A 21,231-nucleotide genomic window follows, 5' to 3' on the forward strand; every position below is an offset into this window, starting at 1 on the left:
TCTTAATTTGTTAAGAACCACAAAATCATCTTCCAAAGATGATTTAGCTAATGCTTCTTTCAATCTACAGTCCCTGGGAGAGTGACTACACAACAACAACAACAACAACAATGATCAAAAATACACATTTAATTACAATTACAACACAATACATGTCATTGCCCTGGTTTAGACCTGGTTTAGTCTCTAGTTTAGTCCCTAGTTTAGTCCAGGTTTAGCCCTGGTTTAGTCTCTAGTTTAGTCCCTAGTTTAGTTCCTAGTTTCGTCCAGGTTTAGTCGATAGTTTAGCCCAGGTTTAGTCTCTAATCTAGCCCAGATTTAGTCTCTAGTTTAGTCCCTCGTTTAGTCCAGGTTAAGTCTCTAGTCCAGCCCAGGTTTAGTCTCTAGTTTAGTCCCTAGTTTTGCCCAGGTTTAGCCCAGGTTTAGTCTCTAGTTTAGTCCAGGTTTAGTCCAGTTTCAACCTTGGTTTAGTCCAGGTTTAGTCCAGGTTTAGTCTCTAGTTTAGTCCCTAGTTTAGACCTGGTTTAGTCTCTAGTTTAGTTCCTAGTTTAGTTCCTAGTGTAGTCCAGGTTTACTCTCTAGTTTAGCCCAGGTTTAGTCCCTAGTCTAGCCCAGGTTTAGTCTCTAGTCTAGCCCAGGTTTAGTTTCTAGTTTAGTCCCTAGTTTAGCCAAGGTTTAGCCCAGGTTTAGTCTCTAGTTTAGTCCAGGTTTAGTCCAGGTTTAGTCTCTAGTTTAGTCCAGGTTTAGTCCAAGTTTAGCCTTGGTTTAGTCCAGGGTTAGCCCAGGTTTAGTCCCAGTTTAGTCCTGGTTTAGTCCTGGTTTAGTCCAGGTTTAGTCCAAGTTTAGCCCAGGTTTAGTCCAGGTTTAGTCCCTGTTTAGTCCAGGTTTAGTCCAGGTTTAGTCCTGGTTTAGTCCTGGTTTGTGAACATAAACCTATAGTGTAAAATACTGTATTTTCCGGACTATAAGTTGTACAGCCAAAAAATGCATAAATGAGAAAAATATACGTTGCCTGAGTATAAGTCGCATGTTTGGGGTACATTGATTAGATAAAATCCAAAACCAAGAACATCTTGAAATGCAATTTAAAATAATAACGGATTAGAGAACAAACAACGAAGTACACTTATGAGCCACTTATGAAGCTAACGTAACAGCTTCAGCTACATGACACACAGACGGACACTGACGCTAACAGTGGCACATAAGTCACACCAGACCAGCGTCACGCTCCCTTGTACCATCGACAAGATAGAGTTACACAAAGCATGAACCATCAATACTAGAGCACAACAACATGGTGAAAAGGTGAACGTGCTAACGTAACATTCAGCTACATGAGGCACAGACAACGGGTTAGGTGTGATAAGTGTCTGGTATGTTAATGTAACATATTAACAGTTATTCAGATAACTATAGCTTAAAGAACATGCTAACAAGTTTAAAGAATTCTTCTTCCGAGGTCAACACCAGACAATAGGACGGCAAAAGCACATGTTTAGTTTAGTTTATAGTTGTGCGCGGAAGAGAAAGCTGTGTTAATACCGCATACATCGTCCTTGTTGAAGACGTCGGTTTAGTCCTGGTCCAGTCGAGGTTTAGTTCCAGGATTAGCCTCGGTTTAGTCCCAACTTTGATGCAGTATTTGCAAAGTGTTGTAGTGGCAAAAATCTCTTGTTAAGACAAAGAAGCAAGTTGTCTCGTTTCAAAAGTAAACTGTTTAATCTTGTGGCTGAATCAGAAAGAAACTCGTGTGGACTCGGCCATTCTCATGGAAGGCCGAGTCCACGCGTCTGTCTCTTGCCTGCTTCCCAAAATGTGTATCTCCCAAGTCCTCCCGTCCCACCTCTGTCCCCTTCCTTAAATCACAGATGGTCACATGACCACACACACACAAAAGTTCCCGGTCACTGGTCTCTCAGGTACAAAGGAACCAAGGAGCAAATGGGACATCAAAGAAACAGTGGTTTCAGGAAGGAGACAGCACATAACATTTGCATTAATTCAATTCACATGTCTTGCCTAGTGTGAAACATAACGTGGGACTTCCTAGCCACTCCAGGAGGTCCGGACATGTAAATTTCCAGGCCAAAAGGGGTTGTGTCAGGCTGTTGACTGTGTTAGAACTAAATTCAATTGAAAATAGGATTTAAAGTTAAAAAGCAAAGGGCCAGATTATATTTTTCCACAACAGTGTAAAGGCAGCCTCAAAGTTGTTTTGAGTAGTTCTGATTTTACTTGTACATACATTATTGTGCGTGTTACTCACAACCTCATGTGTTACAATAATGTAAACAACTCCTGAACTCCACAGGTGGAGGAAGTGCAGATTTTGTCGCTTAGAGCGTTGCGGCGCTTTAGAGGGCTTTAGAGCCCTTTAGAGCATGTGAAATCCGATTGCCAGTGTGAAAATAACAAAAAATATCAGAAATCAGTCTCTCCGGAGTATAAGTCGCACCCTGGCCAAAACTATGTAAAAGAGTGCGACTTATAGTCCGGAAAATACGGTACACTGTAAAACTTCACAATTTCAGTTACACTGTTGGTCCACTCAAACATGAATCGACTAAAAACATCTTTTATGCATAATTCTAACCCAATCCCAGCTCATTTGCTGGACTCGGCTGTGTTCTGACTGGACTGTGTTTCCAGGGAGGAGCGCGAGTCGTGGATCCGGGCGAAGTACGAGCTGCGTGCGTTTGTGGCGCCGCTGACCCGCCCCAACGAGGCGATGCCCGAGATGCTCCTGGCGGCCGTCACTGATCGGGACCTGCCTCGGCTCCTGCTGCTCCTGGCCCACAGCAACAAGGAGCAGATGAACCCCCCGCCCGGCGTAGCGCCCTCTGCTGGCACGGCCCTGCACACCGCCTGCACGCTCGGGGACGTGGTCATGACGCAGCTGCTGGTCTGGGTACGACCAGCTCAGGACGCTAACATGCTACATCTCAGGACGCTAACACGCTACATCTCAGGACGCTAACATGCTACATCTCAGGACGCTAACATGCTACATCTCAGGACGCTAACACGCTACATCTCAGGACGCTAAAATGCTTCATCTCAGGACGCTAACATGCTACATCTCAGGACGCTAACATGCCACATCTCAGGACGCTAACATACTACATCTCAGGACGCTAACATACTACATCTCAGGACGCTAACATGCTACATCTCAGGAAGCTAACATTCAAACAGGTTTATTTGGACTTAAATATGAGGTTTAACGAACATTTAAGCACGTGACATGTTAAAACATGTTCAGTTTAAAGCTCCTTCCACAGAGACGTGCTCCTCCCACAGACACGTGCTCCTCCCACAAAGACATTCTCCTCCCACAGAGACACTCCTCAGAGACATGCTCCTCCCACAGAGACATGCTCCTCCCACAGAGACACGCTCCTCCCACAGAGACACGCTCCTCCCACACAGACACGCTCCTCCCACAGAGACACGCTCCTCCCACAGAGGCACGCTCCTCCCACAGAGGCACGCTCCTCCCACAGAGACACGCTCCTCCCACAGAGGCACACTCCTCCCACAGAGGCACGCTCCTCCCACAGAGACACGCTCCTCCCACAGAGGCACACTCCTCCCACAGAGACACGCTCCTCCCACAGACACAAAGATCAGGCCTTAAACACAAACAGTACAAGACTCTGACAGAACCAACACAAGGATTTATTATACTTTTAAGTCTTAATAAATCAGGTGAAGTTTAATACCAGTTTTCAGTCCGATCTAGTTAACTAGATCTTTAAATTGTAGTTTTTTAAATTCACCTGCAGCGTCAGGCCTTAAAGGGGCGCGCTCAGTGCATTTAAACCTTTATTATCCTGAATCGTCACAACACTTTCCTGTTGCGCTCGTCTCTGTTCCACGCCTCGTTTATCTCTGCAGTATATTCAGATCTGTTTCCATGACGACGCCACATTAGCCGTGTCTAATCCGTGTCTTCTGCCCGGTCAGTACGGCGTGGACGTGAAGCTGAAGGACGAGCAGGGCCAGACCGCGGTCATGCTCGCCAGGAAGACAGGAAGCAAAGGCTGCGTGGACATCCTGCTGCAACACGGCTGCTCCAGTGAGACCACGCCCACCGCTGCCACGCCCGTGCTCTCGCGCAGGTATTCACGCTGCCACGCCCGTGCTCTCACGCAGGTTTTCACGCTGGCACACCCGTTCATGTTGGCACACCCGTGCTCTCATGCAGGGACTCAGGCTGCCACGCCCGTGCTCTCACGCAGGTATTCACTCTGCCACGCCCGTGCTCTCACGCAGGTGTTCACGTTGCCACGCCCCGGTGCTCTCACGCAGGTCTCCACGCCCGTGCTCTCGAGCTGCCACGGATCGCTTCAGTTGACCGAAAATCAGCAACATTCTTTACCATTCACTCTTTCATAGCGCCAAAATCATATTAAAGTGCCTATGAAAGGTTTTTATGATCGTCTAATTTTGATATTTTTACATGTTGCCGGCGTGCTCGTTTATGAAAGAAATAGTTAAAATCAATCAAATGTTTAATCCCTGTCAGTACAATTCTAACACAGATAACAGCGCTTACCTTTCTATCCCTAACGAATGTGTCGGCGACTTACACGGAGCAGTCCAGTTGCACCCTTTCCCTGTGCGCTCATACAGTTTATAACATTTTGATATAGCATGCAACAATAAGGTCAAGCCTCGCTGCTCCTCAGCGTTGCTCCACTGGCCGTTTTCACACGTAGATGTCCTTGAGGTCTGCAGTCTGTCCGGCACAGGTGTCTCCCTTATCAGAGAGTGTCTGTAGAGGAACAATGCGATATGTGTTCGCATGTGCGTGTAAGGAGTACTTCATAATGTATCAAAATATAGTTTAATACAGTCTCGTAAAATGAATATAGTTGGTAATACAATATAGTAAAGTTAATATATTTGTTTCCCCTTCAATGTTGTACATATAAATAATTGTTTTACACCAATCAAGCAGGTATTTGTGGAGAAAAGATAAAAATCATCTATTGAAGATGACAGGAAGTGACATCACACTTTCCCTCCACCCAAAGTTTATGCAGAATTTACATAAAGAAACAACTTTTTTTACTCTAAACATTAATTCCACATAATAAAGTCGCTCTCATATATTTTGATTTGTCAAATAGATAAAGTGTAACGTTACATGAGTTTTGGCCCAATGTTGTCTGGGTAATTTCCTCGTGTGATGTCATCAATTACAAACAGGAAGTGAAATTATAAACCTAAAATATGTGCTATTCTGTGATAAACTTTGTATAGTTTTTAGCAAAATGTAAAATATATTGATCTTAACTGTGTTCTAGTTCAAAGAGTGGTCCGACCTGTACGGGGCGCTCTAAATACTTACGTACATGTTTAAATGTAGCAGTAGATGTGACTCTTTTGACCTGCGTCGTTGTGGTTTGCAGGTCGAGCACGGCGAGCCTGGGACGCACGCCGTCCCGAAAGCGGCCGTCGTAGATGGGGCGGAGTTCAAACCACGAGGAAACGTCAGCGCGACGAGAGCAGAAGAAGAACACTGAGAAACATATCAAACAAACCGAAAGCAATATCCATCGTCTGTGCGCGCGTCGCTCCAACTTTGTCCGCCTCATTTGCCTGAAACGTGGAGCAGGAAATCTGCTCAACTCTCAAAGTGACTTGTCTTCTGAACCAGATCCAGCTTTAGTCCAATCGTGACGGGAAAACGGATCGTAATCGTGCTCGGGACAAAACAGACTCTAACAACAGCTTTTATCACAAACACGGCAACGGTATTAGATCAAAACGTCACAAAAAGAGTCAACAATTTCAGATTTTCCAAAATAATTCACTTTATTTGTAAACGTCCGCTCTCCAGAAGCCTTCCGTCGCCACGGTTACACCTTCATGTGGTTTATAATGTAAAAGCCTCAACGTTCAATAGAAATAAAAGTTTGACTTCGGACCGCCCTAGTGTCAAACACACTTGTCTGATCCTCACAGTTTCTACAGATTTACAACGATTTAAAATATCCAAAATACTTCAACAGAACCAGAAAAAGTTTTGAAAATGTTGCTAAAACCGAAAACTGAAGCGAATGTGGCTGATACTTTAGCATCACAACTAGGACGGAACAAGAGATTGCAATTAAACTGACTTGAATTTAACTCGTTATCAAAACGTAAACTCTGCCAAAACTTCAGCTGAAGAATTTCCTTTTTGTCAAATTTAACCCTGTAATTTAGACTGAAATGCATGAGATTCTTGTAGAAAACTAAAATCTTAAATCCACAGTAATTGCAGGGTTAAAAGATGAGTATTTTTTACTTCCGAAAAGCGTCAAAAAGCAAAGAAACAAGAGAATTGTGTTTTTTAACCAAAACCATCATTCAGTCATTTTAAGTTTTGTAGAATTTCGTTTGCAGCGTTGTGTTTTTCAAAAGTCGGTTTCACTTCGTCCCAAAAGAAGTGCAATAATTCAGCAACAAAGACGAGATTCTGTGAGTGACGAACACGAGATTATGTGGCCGACAAAGACAAGATTCTGTGAGCAACAAAGACGAGATTCTATGAGCGACAAAGACGAGATTCCGTGAGTGAAGACGAGATTCTTTGAGCGACAAAGACGAGATTCTGTGGCCAACAAAGACGAAATTCTATGAGCAACAAAGACGAGATTCTAAGAGCAAAGACGAGATTCTGTGGCCGACGAAGACGAGATTCTGTGAGCAAAGATGACGAGCAAAAGAACATCAAAGACTGAACGCGCTTGTCGTCGTTGCCGTGACATTCACACGATGAGCTCAGATTCAGCACTGAACGTGTCAAAGAGAGAAACGTCTGAAAGTTTGAGCGGATTTTATGACTGTGATTTTTGAAGAAACGTGTGAAAATGTGTTTAAAATGACAAAAGAAGAAGCAGCAGCAGCAGCAGAAGAAGAAGCAGCAGCGTCAAAACTGTGTCCAGAACCAGAGTCTGGCCCTGGTTCTGTGAGAGACTCTTAATCCTCACGGCCCAATGTTAAGGAAATAAACTGCCCGTATTTTTGAACCGATTCTGACGATTTCCTCCGATATTTATCATGATTATTTATTTATTTCTAGAGACAGAAAACAGTTTCCTCATCGGACTAAAGCGGCCCACCATCGGCCCAGTGCACCGGCCCACTGTTCAAGCGGCCCACCATTGGCCCTGTGCACCGGCCCACTGTTAAAGCTGCCCACCATCGGCCCAGTGCACCGGCCCACTGTTAAAGCGGCCAACCATCGGCCCAGTGCACCGGCCCACTGTTAAAGCGGCCCACCATCGGCCCAGTGCACCGGCCCACTGTTAAAGCGGTCCATTATCGGCCCAGTGCACCGGCCCACTGTTAAAGCGGCCCACCATCGGCCCAGTGCACCGGCCCACTGTTAAAGCGGTCCGTTATCGGCACAGTGCACCGGCCCACTGTTAAAGTGGCCAACCATCGGCCCAGTGCACCGGCCCACTGTTAAAGCGGCCCACCATCGGCCCAGTGCACCGGCCCACTTTTAAAGGGGTCCACCATCGGCCCAGTGCACCGGCCCACTGTTAAAGCGGCCCACCATCGGCCCAGTGCACCGGCCCACTTTTAAAGGGGTCCACCATCGGCCCAGTGCACCGGCCCACTGTTAAAGCGGCCCACCATCGGCACAGTGTACCGGCCCACTGTTAAAGGGGTCCAGTCAAAGTCGCCACAAACAAATGTTTCTGAAGATTTATACCAAAACGCCTCATTTAAAAGTGAAAAATCTGAAGAAACAAACGATATCGACTTGATAATGACACATTTATTCATCACAAACAAGCTCAAAACGTCTCTTCAAAGGTCAACTCTGACTCAAGGCTCGATTTGAACAAAAAAAAAGTAATCTTCACGTGACGAAGCTTGTTATATTGTCTAAAATGTGCCTGTTTTTGGCCTTACGTTTGTGCGACTCAAATATATCGATGCATTTTCTTGGTTTTAGATTAGAGCGAGGTTTAAACGTGGATGTATCTCAAATATAATAAATGTAAATGTATCTATGGTATTCATGCTGTGCTTTGTGAAGGATCCGTCGCTTCTACACTTTGTTTTTCATCGTCTTTTTGATAATTTCTTATTCTTGAGCGTCATAAACGAGCGAGCACACGCTTTTTTAACCTTCTCAAACGATATTGAGGTTTTACTGGAGAAAGACGCATTTAAAGTTGTTCATTTAAGACATTTACGGAGGAACTGAACCTCAAACATCAAATAAAGCTTTTTCTACAAATTTGTGTTTTTCTGACTCCAGTTTTGGATCTTAGAGTTTAGTCTCATGTGACGAGTTCTTTTAAACAATAAGTTATAATGATGTTAAATCTAACCAGAGGTAAATCCAGATAAAGTGGTTTAAGCTGATGTCATTATTTGTATTTTGCTCTGGGAAAAAGTTTAAACTTATTAAGTTGAAATGTTTAATTAGAGTGATTGTTTTCTCTTGTCACAGCTTCGAGCGAAACAAATCTATATTTATACTTGAACTTCACTAGAAACACTTTTATTGTTCTCAGGTTTATAAATTATACTTTTACTTTAAACCCAAAACCTGCACAAAGTCCTCCAAACTGAGCTCAAGATCTGGAGGTCCTGAATGTCCTGGAGGTCCTGGACCGTGTGGACCAGAGGTCAGAGAGAGCTGATCGTGTGGACCGGAGGTCAGAGAGAACTGACCATGTGGACCGGAGGTCAGGGAGAGCTGACTGTGTGGGCCGAGGTCAGAGAGAGCTGATCGTGTGGACCGGAGGTCAGAGAGAGCTGACCGTGTGGAGAGCTGACCGTGTGGAGAGCTGACCGTGTGGACCAGAGGTCAGAGAGAGCTGACCGTGTGGACCGGAGGTCAGAGAGAGCTGACCGTGTGGAGAGCTGACCGTGTGGACCAGAGGTCAGAGAGAGCTGACCGTGTGGACCGGAGGTCAGAGAACGCTGACTGTGTGGACCAGAGGTCAGAGAGAGCTGATCGTGTGGACCGGATGTCAGAGAGAGCTGACCATGTGGAGAGCTGACCGTGTGGACCGGAGGTCAGAGAGAGCTGACCGTGTGGACCGGAGGTCAGAGAGAGCTGACCGTGTGGACCGAGGTCAGAGAGGGACACAACTTCACTTCAGGATAAATATAAAACTGGTTTGAAAGATTTTAGAGATTAAAGTTTAGAGTTTACAGTAGATTAAAATTATGAACCACAAAGTCATTTCCTGGTTCAGCCAAATCAATTATGAAATCTCAGTTTGTCAGACTTTTAAATTCATTGGACATCGCTGCAAAAAACAGACTATTTTATTATTATTATTTTAAATAGTAATTACACATGGATTTTGTCGACACATTTTAAAAAAAAAACTTGTCATTTGATCGTTCATGTTTCCACTCAAGACTCATATCATAAATTATTTTAAACAAAACATATCCACGGAAGAAACGTCCGTGTTAGACATGTTTGATTTCCTATTATAAATGATTATAATATTTTCTCTTCTCAAAGTTTTATTTGAGATTCATAAATGTATAATTTGTGGTAAATGATGTAATTCATCTGCAGATGGACTGAGGGCTCATCATGGGCGTGTTTAAAGCTGCTCAGTCACACTTATCGCTGATTTATACTGCCTGCAGTGAGCGGCTTTCACCATGCACGGCGCTGTTCTCTGCCTCAGGCCTTTGTTGACATACGTCACTAAAAAGCGACAGAAGCAGCGCTCGCACTTTCATCCTGTTGTTGTTGTTCTGAGCAGATAAAGACACGCTCTTCCTTTAAATGGGTGAGTTTATTACAAGTTTATGCAAATATCAAGCACTTTATGTCACTTTATGTAAATATGACGCGCGTGCGTTCATGAATGTGACAAAAACAGACTCATTTCACTGTCTGAGGGACGAGTCTGAGAATGTCTGAAGTGCTTTGGCTTATGAAGGATAAAACACTGTAAAAACACTAAATAAATGTGTTTTTCTGAGACGCTCAAACCACATTTATGTTCATTTGTGTAGAAAAAGCTTCAGTTTCATCTAGACTCAAAAACGAGACGTTTCGACTCAAGAGTCATTCTCAATCTGTGGGTCCTGTCTGGGAACTCACATATTTAGATATTTTATGTATAAATGTATGTGTTTAAGTGCTCTTTACCTTCAATGTAACTTCAGCTGTAAAGTGTGTTTTTAGATGATAAAGGTTGTAATATTTATATTGTTTATATATGCCACAGATTAAAAACACAGAAAAGATCTTTTATCACACAGAGAGCAACAGTGTTAAATCCTCAATATTACACTTTATTCATAAATATTCCGTCTCTAGAAGCTTCAGTCGTCATATTTCAACCTTTATTTGGTAAAAAAAATATTTTAAAATTCTGCAGTTCTAGTCTTCTCTCAAATCACTTTCCATCACGTGTGTTTCTTGCGTGTGCAGTTTTGGATCACATATGTTTCTTGCGTGTGCAGTTTTGGATCACATATGTTTCTTGCGTGTGCAGTTTTGGATCACATATATTTCTTGCGTGTGCAGTTTTGGATCACATATATTTCTTGCGTGTGCAGTTTTGGATCACATATATTTCTTGCGTGTGCAGTTTTGGATCACATATGTTTCTTGCGTGTGCAGTTTTGGATCACATATATTTCTTGCGTGTGCAGTTTTGGATCACATGTTTCTTGCGTGTGCAGTTTTGGATCACATATATTTCTTGCGTGTGCAGTTGTCGATCACGTGTGTTTCTTGCGTGTGCAGTTGTCGATTACATGTTTTTCTTGCGTGTGCAGTGTTGCCGTAGCGATGAGGATCCTTCTTCGGGGTCCGAGTTACGCCCCGAGCCTTCTGTCCGAGCTCAACCGCTGCCGTTTGTCCCGCCGCTTCTGCGATGTCCTGCTGCAGGTGGGACACCGGAAGTTCGCCGCCCACCGCGCCGTCCTGTCCTGCGCCGGGGCGTATTTCCACACCCTGTTCTCTGGCACTCCGGACGCCCTGCCCTCGACCGCTGCCTTCTCCCTGGAGTTCATCTCGCCCTCTAACTTCGAGAAAGTGCTGACGTTCATGTACACAGGCGAGCTCCTGATCGACCTGATCGACGTGGGCGTGTTGTACGAGCTCGCCGAGCGTCTGGGCGTCGCCGAGCTCGTGCGAGCATGTCACGCCACGTTTCCCGACCTGCAGACGGCGAAAACGTGCAAAAACAGCCCGGCGCATTTGAACTCCGCCTCCGCTGCCGCATCCAATGGGGAGTTTGCGTGCTCGTCCGCCGCCTCCTGCTCCTCGCTTTCCTCCTCGGCGCCGACGCCCGCCTCGTTCTCGCCGCCGCCGTTGCAGGCGAGGCGAGCCCGGAGCGGCTCGGACGCGGCCGGCCTGAATCTGAAGTCGGAGAGCGTCCAGGCGATGGAGAGCTACGGGCGGATCTTGGCGGGGGCGGGGGCGGAGCTCGAGCCGCTGGATAAGACGGCGTTGTGTCTCGGCTCGACGCTGCGACTCAAGACGGAGCAGGAGCTTTCGGAAGGAGACGAAGAGCGGGTCCGGGAAGAGCTGCCAACGGACACGGCGTCTTCGGGCGGAGATGTGGGCGGAGATGTGGGCGCGCTTCAGGTGGCGCCGGTGCAGAGCGGAGGAGAAGAGGAAACAGACGGAGGACTTTTCATTCAGTCTGTGGAAGGAGGAGAAGAAGGAACAAGGGAATGTGAAGAGAACAAAAACGGAGTCATGGACGAAGACGACGAGCAGTGGAGACATCTGACAGGTAAAAGTCTCTTATTACTTAAAGGGCCTTAAAGGGATTGTCTAATTCTGACTTTATTTGGTGTATTTATACCTGTCGTTCGTATACATTATAGTTTTACACCAATCGAGCAGGTATTTGTGGAGAAAATGTTGAAAAATCTGTAGAAAATGACAGGAAGTGACGTCACACCAGTCAAAGTTTAGTCAGAATTTACGCAAAGAAACAACTTTTTTGTCTCTAAACATTAATTCAACAAAATAAAGTTGCTCTCATTTATTTTTATTTGTCAAATATAAAATATTGTGACATTAGATGAGTTTTGGCCCAGTGTTTGCTGGGTAATTTCCTACTGTGATGTCATCGATTGCAAACAGGAAGTGAAATTATAAACCCAAAAAAATGTGCTATTCTGAGATAACATTTGTTGAATTTTTAAATATATTTATCTTAACTGAGTTTCAGTTCATTGAGTCGTCCGACCTGCAGGGGGCGCTTTAACACAACAATAAGATAAATACAAAAACTGATGCTTCTCGGTTTTACAGGATTGTAGTTCAAACCTCTGGCCTGAGGGAGCAGGCTTTGAAAATGAACCGTCTCTGAATAAAGAAACACAATAATACGCCTCGAATAAAGTTTTTTATTTTGTTTTTAGGATAAAAGTGACGTCATTCACACGTTTTAACAGTAAAAAAATAAGAAAAGTACATTTCTGTTTTATCGTCCCAGTCACAGTTAAAAGTCACAAGCTTCTCTTTGGACAGGCGACATCATTGAACTGAGCGACGATGAGAACTTCCTGGAGGAGAAAGAGGAGGACGAAGAGGACGACCTGGTGTGCATCGAGAACGGGGGCGGAGCCAATGCCAGCGCTCAGGTAAAAGGACCGCCCTTAAATAAAGTTTGTGTTATTGAATGTAGTGTTATATGTTGTCTCTGTCCTGACCTTCAGATGTGCTGTATGTCCCTTTAGTGTCCCTTTAATGTCCCTTTAATAATGTCCCTTTAACGTCCCTTTAATGTCATCCCTTTAATGTCCCTTTAATTATGTCCCTTTAATGTTGTCCCTTTAATTCGTCCTTTTAATGTCCCTTTAATGTCCCTTTAACTTCTCATGTCCACAGGAGTCGGAGGCGCTGCCGTGTCGGGTCTGTGGACTGAACCTGCCCCTGGACCCCGCTGTGGTCAGGAGCCACGCAGAGTCCCACCTCACGGAGGGCGGTCAGTGCGTGGTGTGCGGAGCTGTGTTCCTGGAGCTGCAGAGCGGACTGAACCACGTACTCTCCCACGTCGGGGTGCAGCTGTTCTCCTGCGCCATGTGCCAGACTCACTTCAGCAGCAGAGCCAAAGTCCTGCGACACCTGAATGTCTCGTCCTCCTCGTACACCATCCCAGCGTCTGCTCTGAGCTGCAGCGCCCCCCAGAGCCCAGAGCTGCACTGTGCACTCTGCAACAAGACGCTGAGCAGGGACTTCAAGGTCAGGACAGAGAGTGAGACGGAGAGTGATACAGAGTGTGAGTCTGAGTGTGTGAGTCTGAGTGATACAGAGTGTGAGTCTGAGTGATACAGAGTGTGAGTCTGAGTGATACAGAGTGTGAGTCTGAGTGATACAGAGTGAGTCTGAGTGATACAGAGTGTGAGTCTGAGTGATACAGAGTGAGTCTGAGTGATACAGAGTGTGAGTCTGAGTGATACAGAGTGTGAGTCTGAGTGATACAGAGTGTGAGTCTGAGTGATACAGAGTGTGAGTCTGAGTGATACAGAGTGTGAGTCTGAGTGATACAGAGTGTGAGTCTGAGTGATACAGAGTGAGTCTGAGTGATACAGAGTGTGAGTCTGAGTGATACAGAGTGTGAGTCTGAGTGATACAGAGTGTGAGTCTGAGTGATACAGAGTGTGAGAGTGAAAAGTAGGATATAATGACATGTTGATGAGTGACCTTCTTCTCTTTCAGAGTGTGAGGGAACACGCTTTATCTCACGTCTCGGTCCAGACTCTGTCCTGTTCGCTCTGCCCTCTGTCTCTGCCCTCGCTCTGCCCGCTTCTGTGGCACGCCCTGTCGCACCTGTCGCTGCCCGTCTTCACCTGCCCACACTGCGGCCTGTGCCTGGTGGAGCGCCCCCTGCTGGACAGACACATGAGCACGCACGCAGAGGAGGCCGCCGCCAAAGAGAGGGAGCGCTCGCTGCTCCGGGCCTTCACCTTCAGGTCAGTGCCCCTTTAGTGCCCCTTTAGTGCCTGTTAAGTGCCCAGCTTTAATTCTCACGGTCTCACAAAAAAAAAAAAGAAGTCACATCTCAAATCTGCCCCTCAGATCATCACCACACCCCCTCAGGTCATCACCACACCCCCTCAGGTCATCACCACACCCCCTCAGGTCATCACCACACCCCCTCAGGTCATCACCACACCCCCTCAGGTCATCACCACACCACCTCAGATCATCACCACACCCCCTCAGATCATCACCACACCCCCTCAGGTCATCACCACACCCCCTCAGATCATCACCACACCCCCTCAGATCATCACCACACCCCCTCAGGTCATCACCACACCCCCTCAGATCATCACCACACCCCCTCAGATCATCACCACACCCCCTCAGATCATCACCACACCCCCTCAGGTCATAACCACACCCCTCTGGTCATGTTCAGCTGTAAAGCCCGCCCTCTCTCGTCCTCCAGGTCCAATGGCGGCCTGTCCGGTGGGTCGGAGGAGCTGCGTTGTCCGTTTTGCCCTCAAACGTTCCGCTCGTCGTCCTCGTTCCATTCTCACCTGAGCAGCTCGCACTCGGCCGACGCCCTTCCCTCCGCCGCCGGTACGAGCGCTTTACTGGGCAAACGCAAAGCCGACTTCGCCCTGAACAGCCCCTCCTTCTCCTCGCTGCGCGACATCGGGGAGCTGTTCAAGATGAGCAGCGCCGGTTTCCCCCCGGGCTCGACCAAAGCGTTGCCTGGACTCTCGCACGGCTTAGGCTCCGGTGCCCCCTCTCTGGGCTCTCAGCCGGGGCATGACGCTGCAGACTTCGGCGCCTCCAAAGCCAAGTGGTACCGCTGCCGTTACTGCGGCAAGTCGTTCGCTCATTCCGGCGAGTTCACGTACCATCTGCGCATCCACACGGGCGAGAAGCCGTACCAGTGCAAGGTGTGTCTGCGCTTCTTCCGCGGGCGCTCGACCATGATCTGCCACCTGAAGACGCACGCCGGCGCCCTCATGTACCGCTGCACAGTCTGTGGGCTCTTCTTCTCCACGCTCAAGATGGTGTCGTCCCACATGGAGCTGCACAAAGACCACCTGCCGCCGGACTTCAACATCGAACAGACCTTTATGTACAACGACCACTCCAAGGAGCCGCTGCCCCCGACCGACGCCTGAAACGTCCAGAAGAGACCACGCCCCCGACCAACGCCTGAAACATCCAGAAGAGACCACGCCCCCGACCAACGCCTGAAACATCCAGAAGAGACCACGCCCCCGACCGACGGCTGAAACATCCAGAAGAGCCCCCGACCGACGCCCGAGCACGGAAACATCCAGAAGAGCCCACGCCCAGAAGAGCCAACGCCCAAGCACAGGAACATCCAGAATAGCGGCCAGAGCAAAGGGAAACGAGGCGCGAACGAGGCGCGAACGAGGCGCGATGTCACTGGAGGAACCTAAGAACGTTGCGCGACCAAAGCTTCGTCTGAGCTGTTTTTAACACGTTTAAAGGGGTAATGGACGATTTTTTGGCCCAAATCTGAGTCTAATTTCCTCGTGGCGTGGACTGCCGATTAGTCCTGCCACGTATCAGTCATAGGATTCACCTACAGCTCACCTGCAGCTGCATGCGGCTCAACCCCAGGAGAGCAGCACGTTTCCCTGTGTCTAAGCGCATGGATCTATCATAATATAGTTCCCTCAGCGTACGGGACAAAATTAAGACAGAGAAAGACAGTTCAAGCTCGAAGAGACGGAAATCTACGGAGACGAGAGATGATGCGATCCGTTGCACGGGGGGAGTGCACATGCGCACTTCCACTTGAGTTCTCAAATCGGCGAAAAATCTTCCATTACTCCTTTAACATTCACTGCAGTCGTTTGTTTAAAAGGAAATTTTGACACTTTGCATTTTGTAGCCAGATTTTGAGGTTTTTCAGGACAAACATCACCATTTATTCACAGATAAACGTTGTACTTTACCACAGATTAAACTTTCCAAATGAAGTCTGGAAACATTTCAACCCTAAAGAATCAAAGCGTTCCATCTGTGCTGGTTTATCACTGTTTTATTCTTCATTTTGTCACCTCGGTTACTGAGTTTTTAAAGGGTTTATACTGTTTTTTGAGTCTGAAAAAAAGTGTGAATGCAGTTTGTAGTTTTAAACAGGATTTCCAAAGCTAAATCTGCTAAAATATTAAATGGAGTAAAAATGACCAAGAATACACAACTATGACAAACACTGGCATTATTAAAGCAGAAGATCACGTTTTGCCTCATTAACGACTAAATTAACTGCAGTTTTAGGATTGTGTGGCTGATCTTGAGAACGTTTGCTCAAAATAATTCTTTTTTTACTGTTTATTTGATGTGAGTATTTTGACTGTTTCAGATTTTAAGGTGTTAAACTGCATTTTGTGTGAGAAAAGCCTTGAAAAAAAAGGATCAAACTGAATGTCCAGTCGTTTCTCGCAGACCGTAAACTGTTAGACACATTTAGACCGATAGAATGTAGTTAGTGCAGTTTAAGAATAATAATAATATAATATCATGTTTATTGTCTGTGTTGAAGCTCTGTTACCTCCACTTATTATAACTACTATAATTATCATTCAAACTGAAGCAGCCGTTGTAGCGTAGCAAGTGTTTTTCTCATATTTTTTTTCTGCAAATAGTTTTTTTTCTTCGGAGTTTGATTGACATAGAGCGTTTAAAGCTTTAAACGTGACAAACCGTGACATTTTAAGACGAAATGGACCAAACCGACTCTTAAAACACACGAAAAAAGAGCGTTTACGACAATGACAGCGACATTATTCAATCCAAATGTCACAAAAGAAGAATAAACGTGTTAGTAATACACTTTATTCATGAACAATCTTTATGTAGAAGACTTGGATCACTGTATTTCAAAGACCTTTAGTAGTTTTAATCGGTCAGTGTCGTCTTGCGCGACCAAAATGTGTATTACTCGACTCGAGATTTTGGACGAAAAGGAACAAAAAGGAGAAAGAACGGAGTGAGTTATCTTGAGATATAGGTGTGAATTGTGAGATTAAGCAACATTTTTTACAGAGAAGTTCACTGTTACACGATATTTCCTTCGATCACGTGGTCCGGACTCTTTAGTCGATTAAAAGTATCACAAAAATACGCGCGACTTTACGACAGAAACGTCATTTCGAACTGCATCTCGAAAGCTAAACTCGGCTCCCCTCCTCCGCTGGTGTTCCCGCTTCGCCCAGAATGTTCCAGAGCGTGGTGTTAAACGTTCCCGCCGCTGGTCGTCGTGTAGCTCATGAACCGTACGACCACAGACGAACAACACGAGGGACCAAGCACAGCCCTGCTGCGCTCCTCTCTGAAAAGCTACCGATCGGTTTGATTTTTGGCGCTGGGCTCTCGTAAAGAGGGACAATCGCTATGGAGACGGTTACGTTTAATGTCGCACTGCGAAACATTCGAAGGCGCAGAGAGAAAAGCACCTAAAGGACGCCGCTTTTTTATCCGTTTAGAATTACAACACATTTCTGAGTGGATTTTTTTAAGTCGTAGCACATGTTTTCTTTTAAAAATGCATAATTATAATTATTTAAAACAGTCATTTTGATTTCCGAGTCTTTTGTGATTTGTCTTTTGTATTAGAACTGTAAAATATTAATTCAAACGTCAGATGATGATTAAAGTTTTGTGCCTTTTCAAACCGTTTCTTGTGTCGTTTTATTCCGTTGCGCTTTTTAGGTTGAAGAGGAAACTGTAAAACTGACGACATTTATATTCAAATTAACTTTATGTTGCAAATTAAATGACTTAAATCTATAATAACGTGGTTTTTTCATCGCTTTGTTGGGTTCAAAGGGCGTGAAAGGACAACGTAACGGTGAAAACAGTTCAGAGTTCAGACTTTGGACGACTAAATGTGACTCGTTTTTATAAGTAAATGATTAAAAGTTTTTATTGTTGAACGAGGAAAATAACAATGAAAACCTGTGTTTTCTTTGAGATTTGACCCTAAAACGACCTAAAACACATTTACATTTAGAGAGATCCAGTTGTAATTTACTCTATGTAATGTTTATTCATGAATACTGTATTTTATGTGTAAAAATTGGCAAAATGTCACATATTTGGAACATATAAATCAGAGAAAATGACAACCTTTCTTGATATTAGATATAAATGATAAATTACAGGAGGGACTTTAGATTTGACTGAAATAATCAGCGTTTAAACATTTTTTGGAGTTAAAACTTGCATAAATCGGCTTAGAATTCGATAATAACAAATCCTTGCGTTTGATTGGTCAGAATCTCGTTCGTCTGAGCGACTTTAAAACTCAATCTTTGTGTCTGAGAGAAAACGACAGACGACGTGGATTCAATGAAGTCGTGAAACGTCTTCAGGAGCCGACGAGACGTTTAAACAATGTTCGAGTCAAAGAATGTGTCTGATCGACCGAAGGAAACCATGGCAATGGGTGGGGTTTGTTTTTGTGGGCGGGGCCAGAATCTGTGGTGGAAGAAGAGTTACGGACACACAAGAACGTTCTACATGAGTGAAAGTTTGTAAAAGCAGAATGAGTTTAGAAGCGTTAAAACATTAAATAAATACAGTGGTTTTGATCTTTGTCCAGAAAAGATCGAGTCCAGTCGATTTTTTTCATTTTCCTTGTAAATTTCAGGGGTATTTTTTGTTTGATTCACCTCAAAACCTTCAGGTAAAACATCATAAAACTGCGCAAAGCGCCCCCTACAGGTCGCACGACTCGCTTAAGACACTTAAGATAAATATATTTTTAATTTAGCTAAAAATTATAAACATGTTATCACAGAATAGCACATTTTTTAGGTTTATAATTTCACTTCCTGTTTGTAATTGATGACATCACAGTAGGAAATTACCCATAAACATTGGGCCAAAACTCATTTACTGTCAACATATTTTTTATTTGACAAATTAAACTATATGAGAGCGACTTTATTTTGTTGAATTAATATTTAGAGAGTTAAAAAAGTTCTTTGTGTGTGATGTCACTTCCTGTCCGTGGTGTGATGTCACTTCCTGTCATTTTCCACAGATTTTTCAACGTTTTCTCCACAAATACCTGCTCGATCGGTGTAAAACTATCATTTATAAGTACAACAGGTACAAATACACCAAATAAAGTCAAACGACGATCATAAAACCTGTCATGGCCCTTTAAGTACAGATAAGGTTTCACTTGTACATTTGTCTTTGTTGTTAATGGTAAAAGTAAAATGTACCTTCTCTCTGGCATGAATCCTCGTGTTTCCGTCTCATGGGGATTTGGTGATGATGGAGCAGAATCTGGCCACGACCTCTGACCCCTGGGGAGCCGGGCCTCTTCCTGTCATTGTTCTTTCCTCTCACACCTTTGGCCCGTCCTGATACGAGCGACGGGCGAAAGCGCCGACCCATGCGAAAAGGCGCCGCACGAGTCCCAAACGCTTGAACGCTTCGAGAGGGAATATTTTCAAAAATCGTAGAGTCCATTTGGTCCAGAGAACCATTACGATATTCAAAACACAAAACTGCAATTATTTTTATTCGAGTAATCGTCTCATCAAAGCTGCTGCCTTTTATTGCATTTGCCTGTGATTCCATATTTAAATTGTGAATATCTTGATTTTCTCGAGTTTAAACGTGTCTTTAGCATATTCTTTATGCTATAGTTATCTGAATAACTGTTAATATGTTACGTTAACATACCAGACACTTACCACAGTTCTGTCTGTGCGTCATGTAGCTGAAGGTGTTAGCGTTAGCACACGTACACCTATTAAGATAAGATAAGATATTCCTTTATTGTCCCACATGGGGAAATTTCATTGGTGCAATTTATTTTCATTGGTGCAATTTATTCACCACGTTCTCTAATCAGTTATTATTTTTCATTTCAAGATTAAATGTCTGTTCTTGGTCTTGGATTTTATCAAATACATTTCCTCAAAAATGCGACTTATACTCCAGTGCGACTTATACATGTTTTTTATCTTCTCTATTATGCATTTTTTTGGCTGGTGCGACTTATACTCCGGAAAATATGGCATAAATACGGTATTGTCAATTAAGTAAATTTAACTTAATACATTTATACTTTCAATGTTGCGTTTTCCTTTAAATCTAGACATTAACTTCTGTCATGTATTTTTACAGTGTTGACAAGTTAAAATGACATTTATTTTTGCTTCAGTCAAATTAATGTTTGATGACTTAATTATAACGTTCCTGAGTTACTGCCACATTTACATTTAATCACAATTTATTACGTTAAAAACAAGTCGAATAAGGATCAAAACGACGTAAAGTTAAACGCAATATGAATCATTTGCTTTCCTCGTACAACATCAGCTCCCAGAAGGTCTAAAACGATGTAGAACGTAATGATTTAGCACGTTTAGCTCTTGTCTGTCGGTTCCTGGAGGGGCGGGGCCGGTCGTCAGGACACTTCCTGGTCGTCAAGACACTTCCTGTGGGACTCCAGCCTCAGGAAATCAAAGAGTGAAACATTTCCTGCTTTGAAGCAGTTACAGAACAAAAACAGAGGGAGAATGATGTGTTTGAGAGTCGGACAAACGCTTTGTCTCCAACATAAAGTGGATTTTCACGTTTGATTATCGACATAAAAATGGAATAAAATCGATATGAGATTGTGGCAAATGCAGGAAAAACTCACTCGTTACAAAAGTGAAGTCATTGGAACATAAAAGTAGTTCAATATTGTGATCTTTATAAAGGATTGTATTGATTTGTGGTCAACAAAGGTCAATTTTACTCCTTTTTTTAACCTTTTCTTTTGACGTTATGTGCACACTTTTGCTTTCTCGAAACTCGGGCTCGAACTCAGAACCTTTAGTCGCAACGTCGCCGTGACGACATGAACCCTCCACTCTTCTGTCCGGAGGAGAAAGTTCAGATTCAGAAGTTTAAAGTGAAAAGAGCCCGAGTGAACGTCTGATCCTGGCGTAAGAATAGAATATCTACAGGCTAATGGAGCGCTCTGGCCCCGCCCACCTGCAGTGTCAACACTAAATCTCTCTTTTTATAAGTTTAAAGCCACGATGGAGGCCAAGCAGCTCTGTGGTCGTTACGTGCCGCAGATCTGATTAGGAAAAGGAGTGGAAAATGTGTTTTTTAGCAGAAAAGACCAAAAAGTGACTCAAATGTAAAATAATCCCGTTAGTTTGAAAAGAACGTGAAAAACAGAGCAATTTTCATCCAATTGATTCCGTTTAAAAATCGCTTTTGACAACTTTCGGAGCGAAGCGCTGCCATCTCGC

The 21,231-nt window shown here is 44.4% G+C and overlaps 2 protein-coding genes across 7 annotated transcripts in view; both read left to right on the forward strand.

Moving 5' to 3' along the window:
- The window catches only part of agap2 (ArfGAP with GTPase domain, ankyrin repeat and PH domain 2), a 52,767-nt gene extending 47,249 nt beyond the window's left edge, over nt 1-5,518 (forward strand). For 5 of the 6 annotated variants that reach the window (XM_072448893.1, XM_072448890.1, XM_072448892.1 and 2 more), the window contains 3 exons: nt 2,653-2,911; nt 3,970-4,124; nt 5,421-5,518. In XM_072448893.1, coding sequence (XP_072304994.1) covers nt 2,653-2,911; nt 3,970-4,124; nt 5,421-5,472 — 466 coding nt within the window. In that variant the 3' untranslated portion in view covers nt 5,473-5,518. The remainder of the gene's footprint in view (nt 1-2,652; nt 2,912-3,969; nt 4,125-5,420) is intronic. The other variant, XM_072448896.1, reaches the window with a different exon arrangement.
- A 5,271-nt stretch (nt 5,519-10,789) lies between these two features.
- Nucleotides 10,790-15,805, forward strand: zbtb39 (zinc finger and BTB domain containing 39). Its single transcript, XM_072448897.1, has 5 exons — nt 10,790-11,741; nt 12,488-12,600; nt 12,848-13,201; nt 13,679-13,932; nt 14,415-15,805. Exons 1-5 carry the CDS (start codon nt 10,790-10,792, stop codon nt 15,103-15,105), a joined length of 2,364 nt encoding a protein of 787 aa, XP_072304998.1. The 3' UTR covers nt 15,106-15,805.
- The last annotated feature ends 5,426 nt before the right edge of the window (nt 15,806-21,231 follow it).

The sequence above is a fragment of the Eucyclogobius newberryi genome, unplaced genomic scaffold (genome assembly GCF_026437365.1).
Source record: "Eucyclogobius newberryi isolate DKJ021-1_F unplaced genomic scaffold, fEucNew1.0.hap1 SCAF_17, whole genome shotgun sequence".
NCBI lineage: Eukaryota > Metazoa > Chordata > Actinopteri > Gobiiformes > Gobiidae > Eucyclogobius > Eucyclogobius newberryi.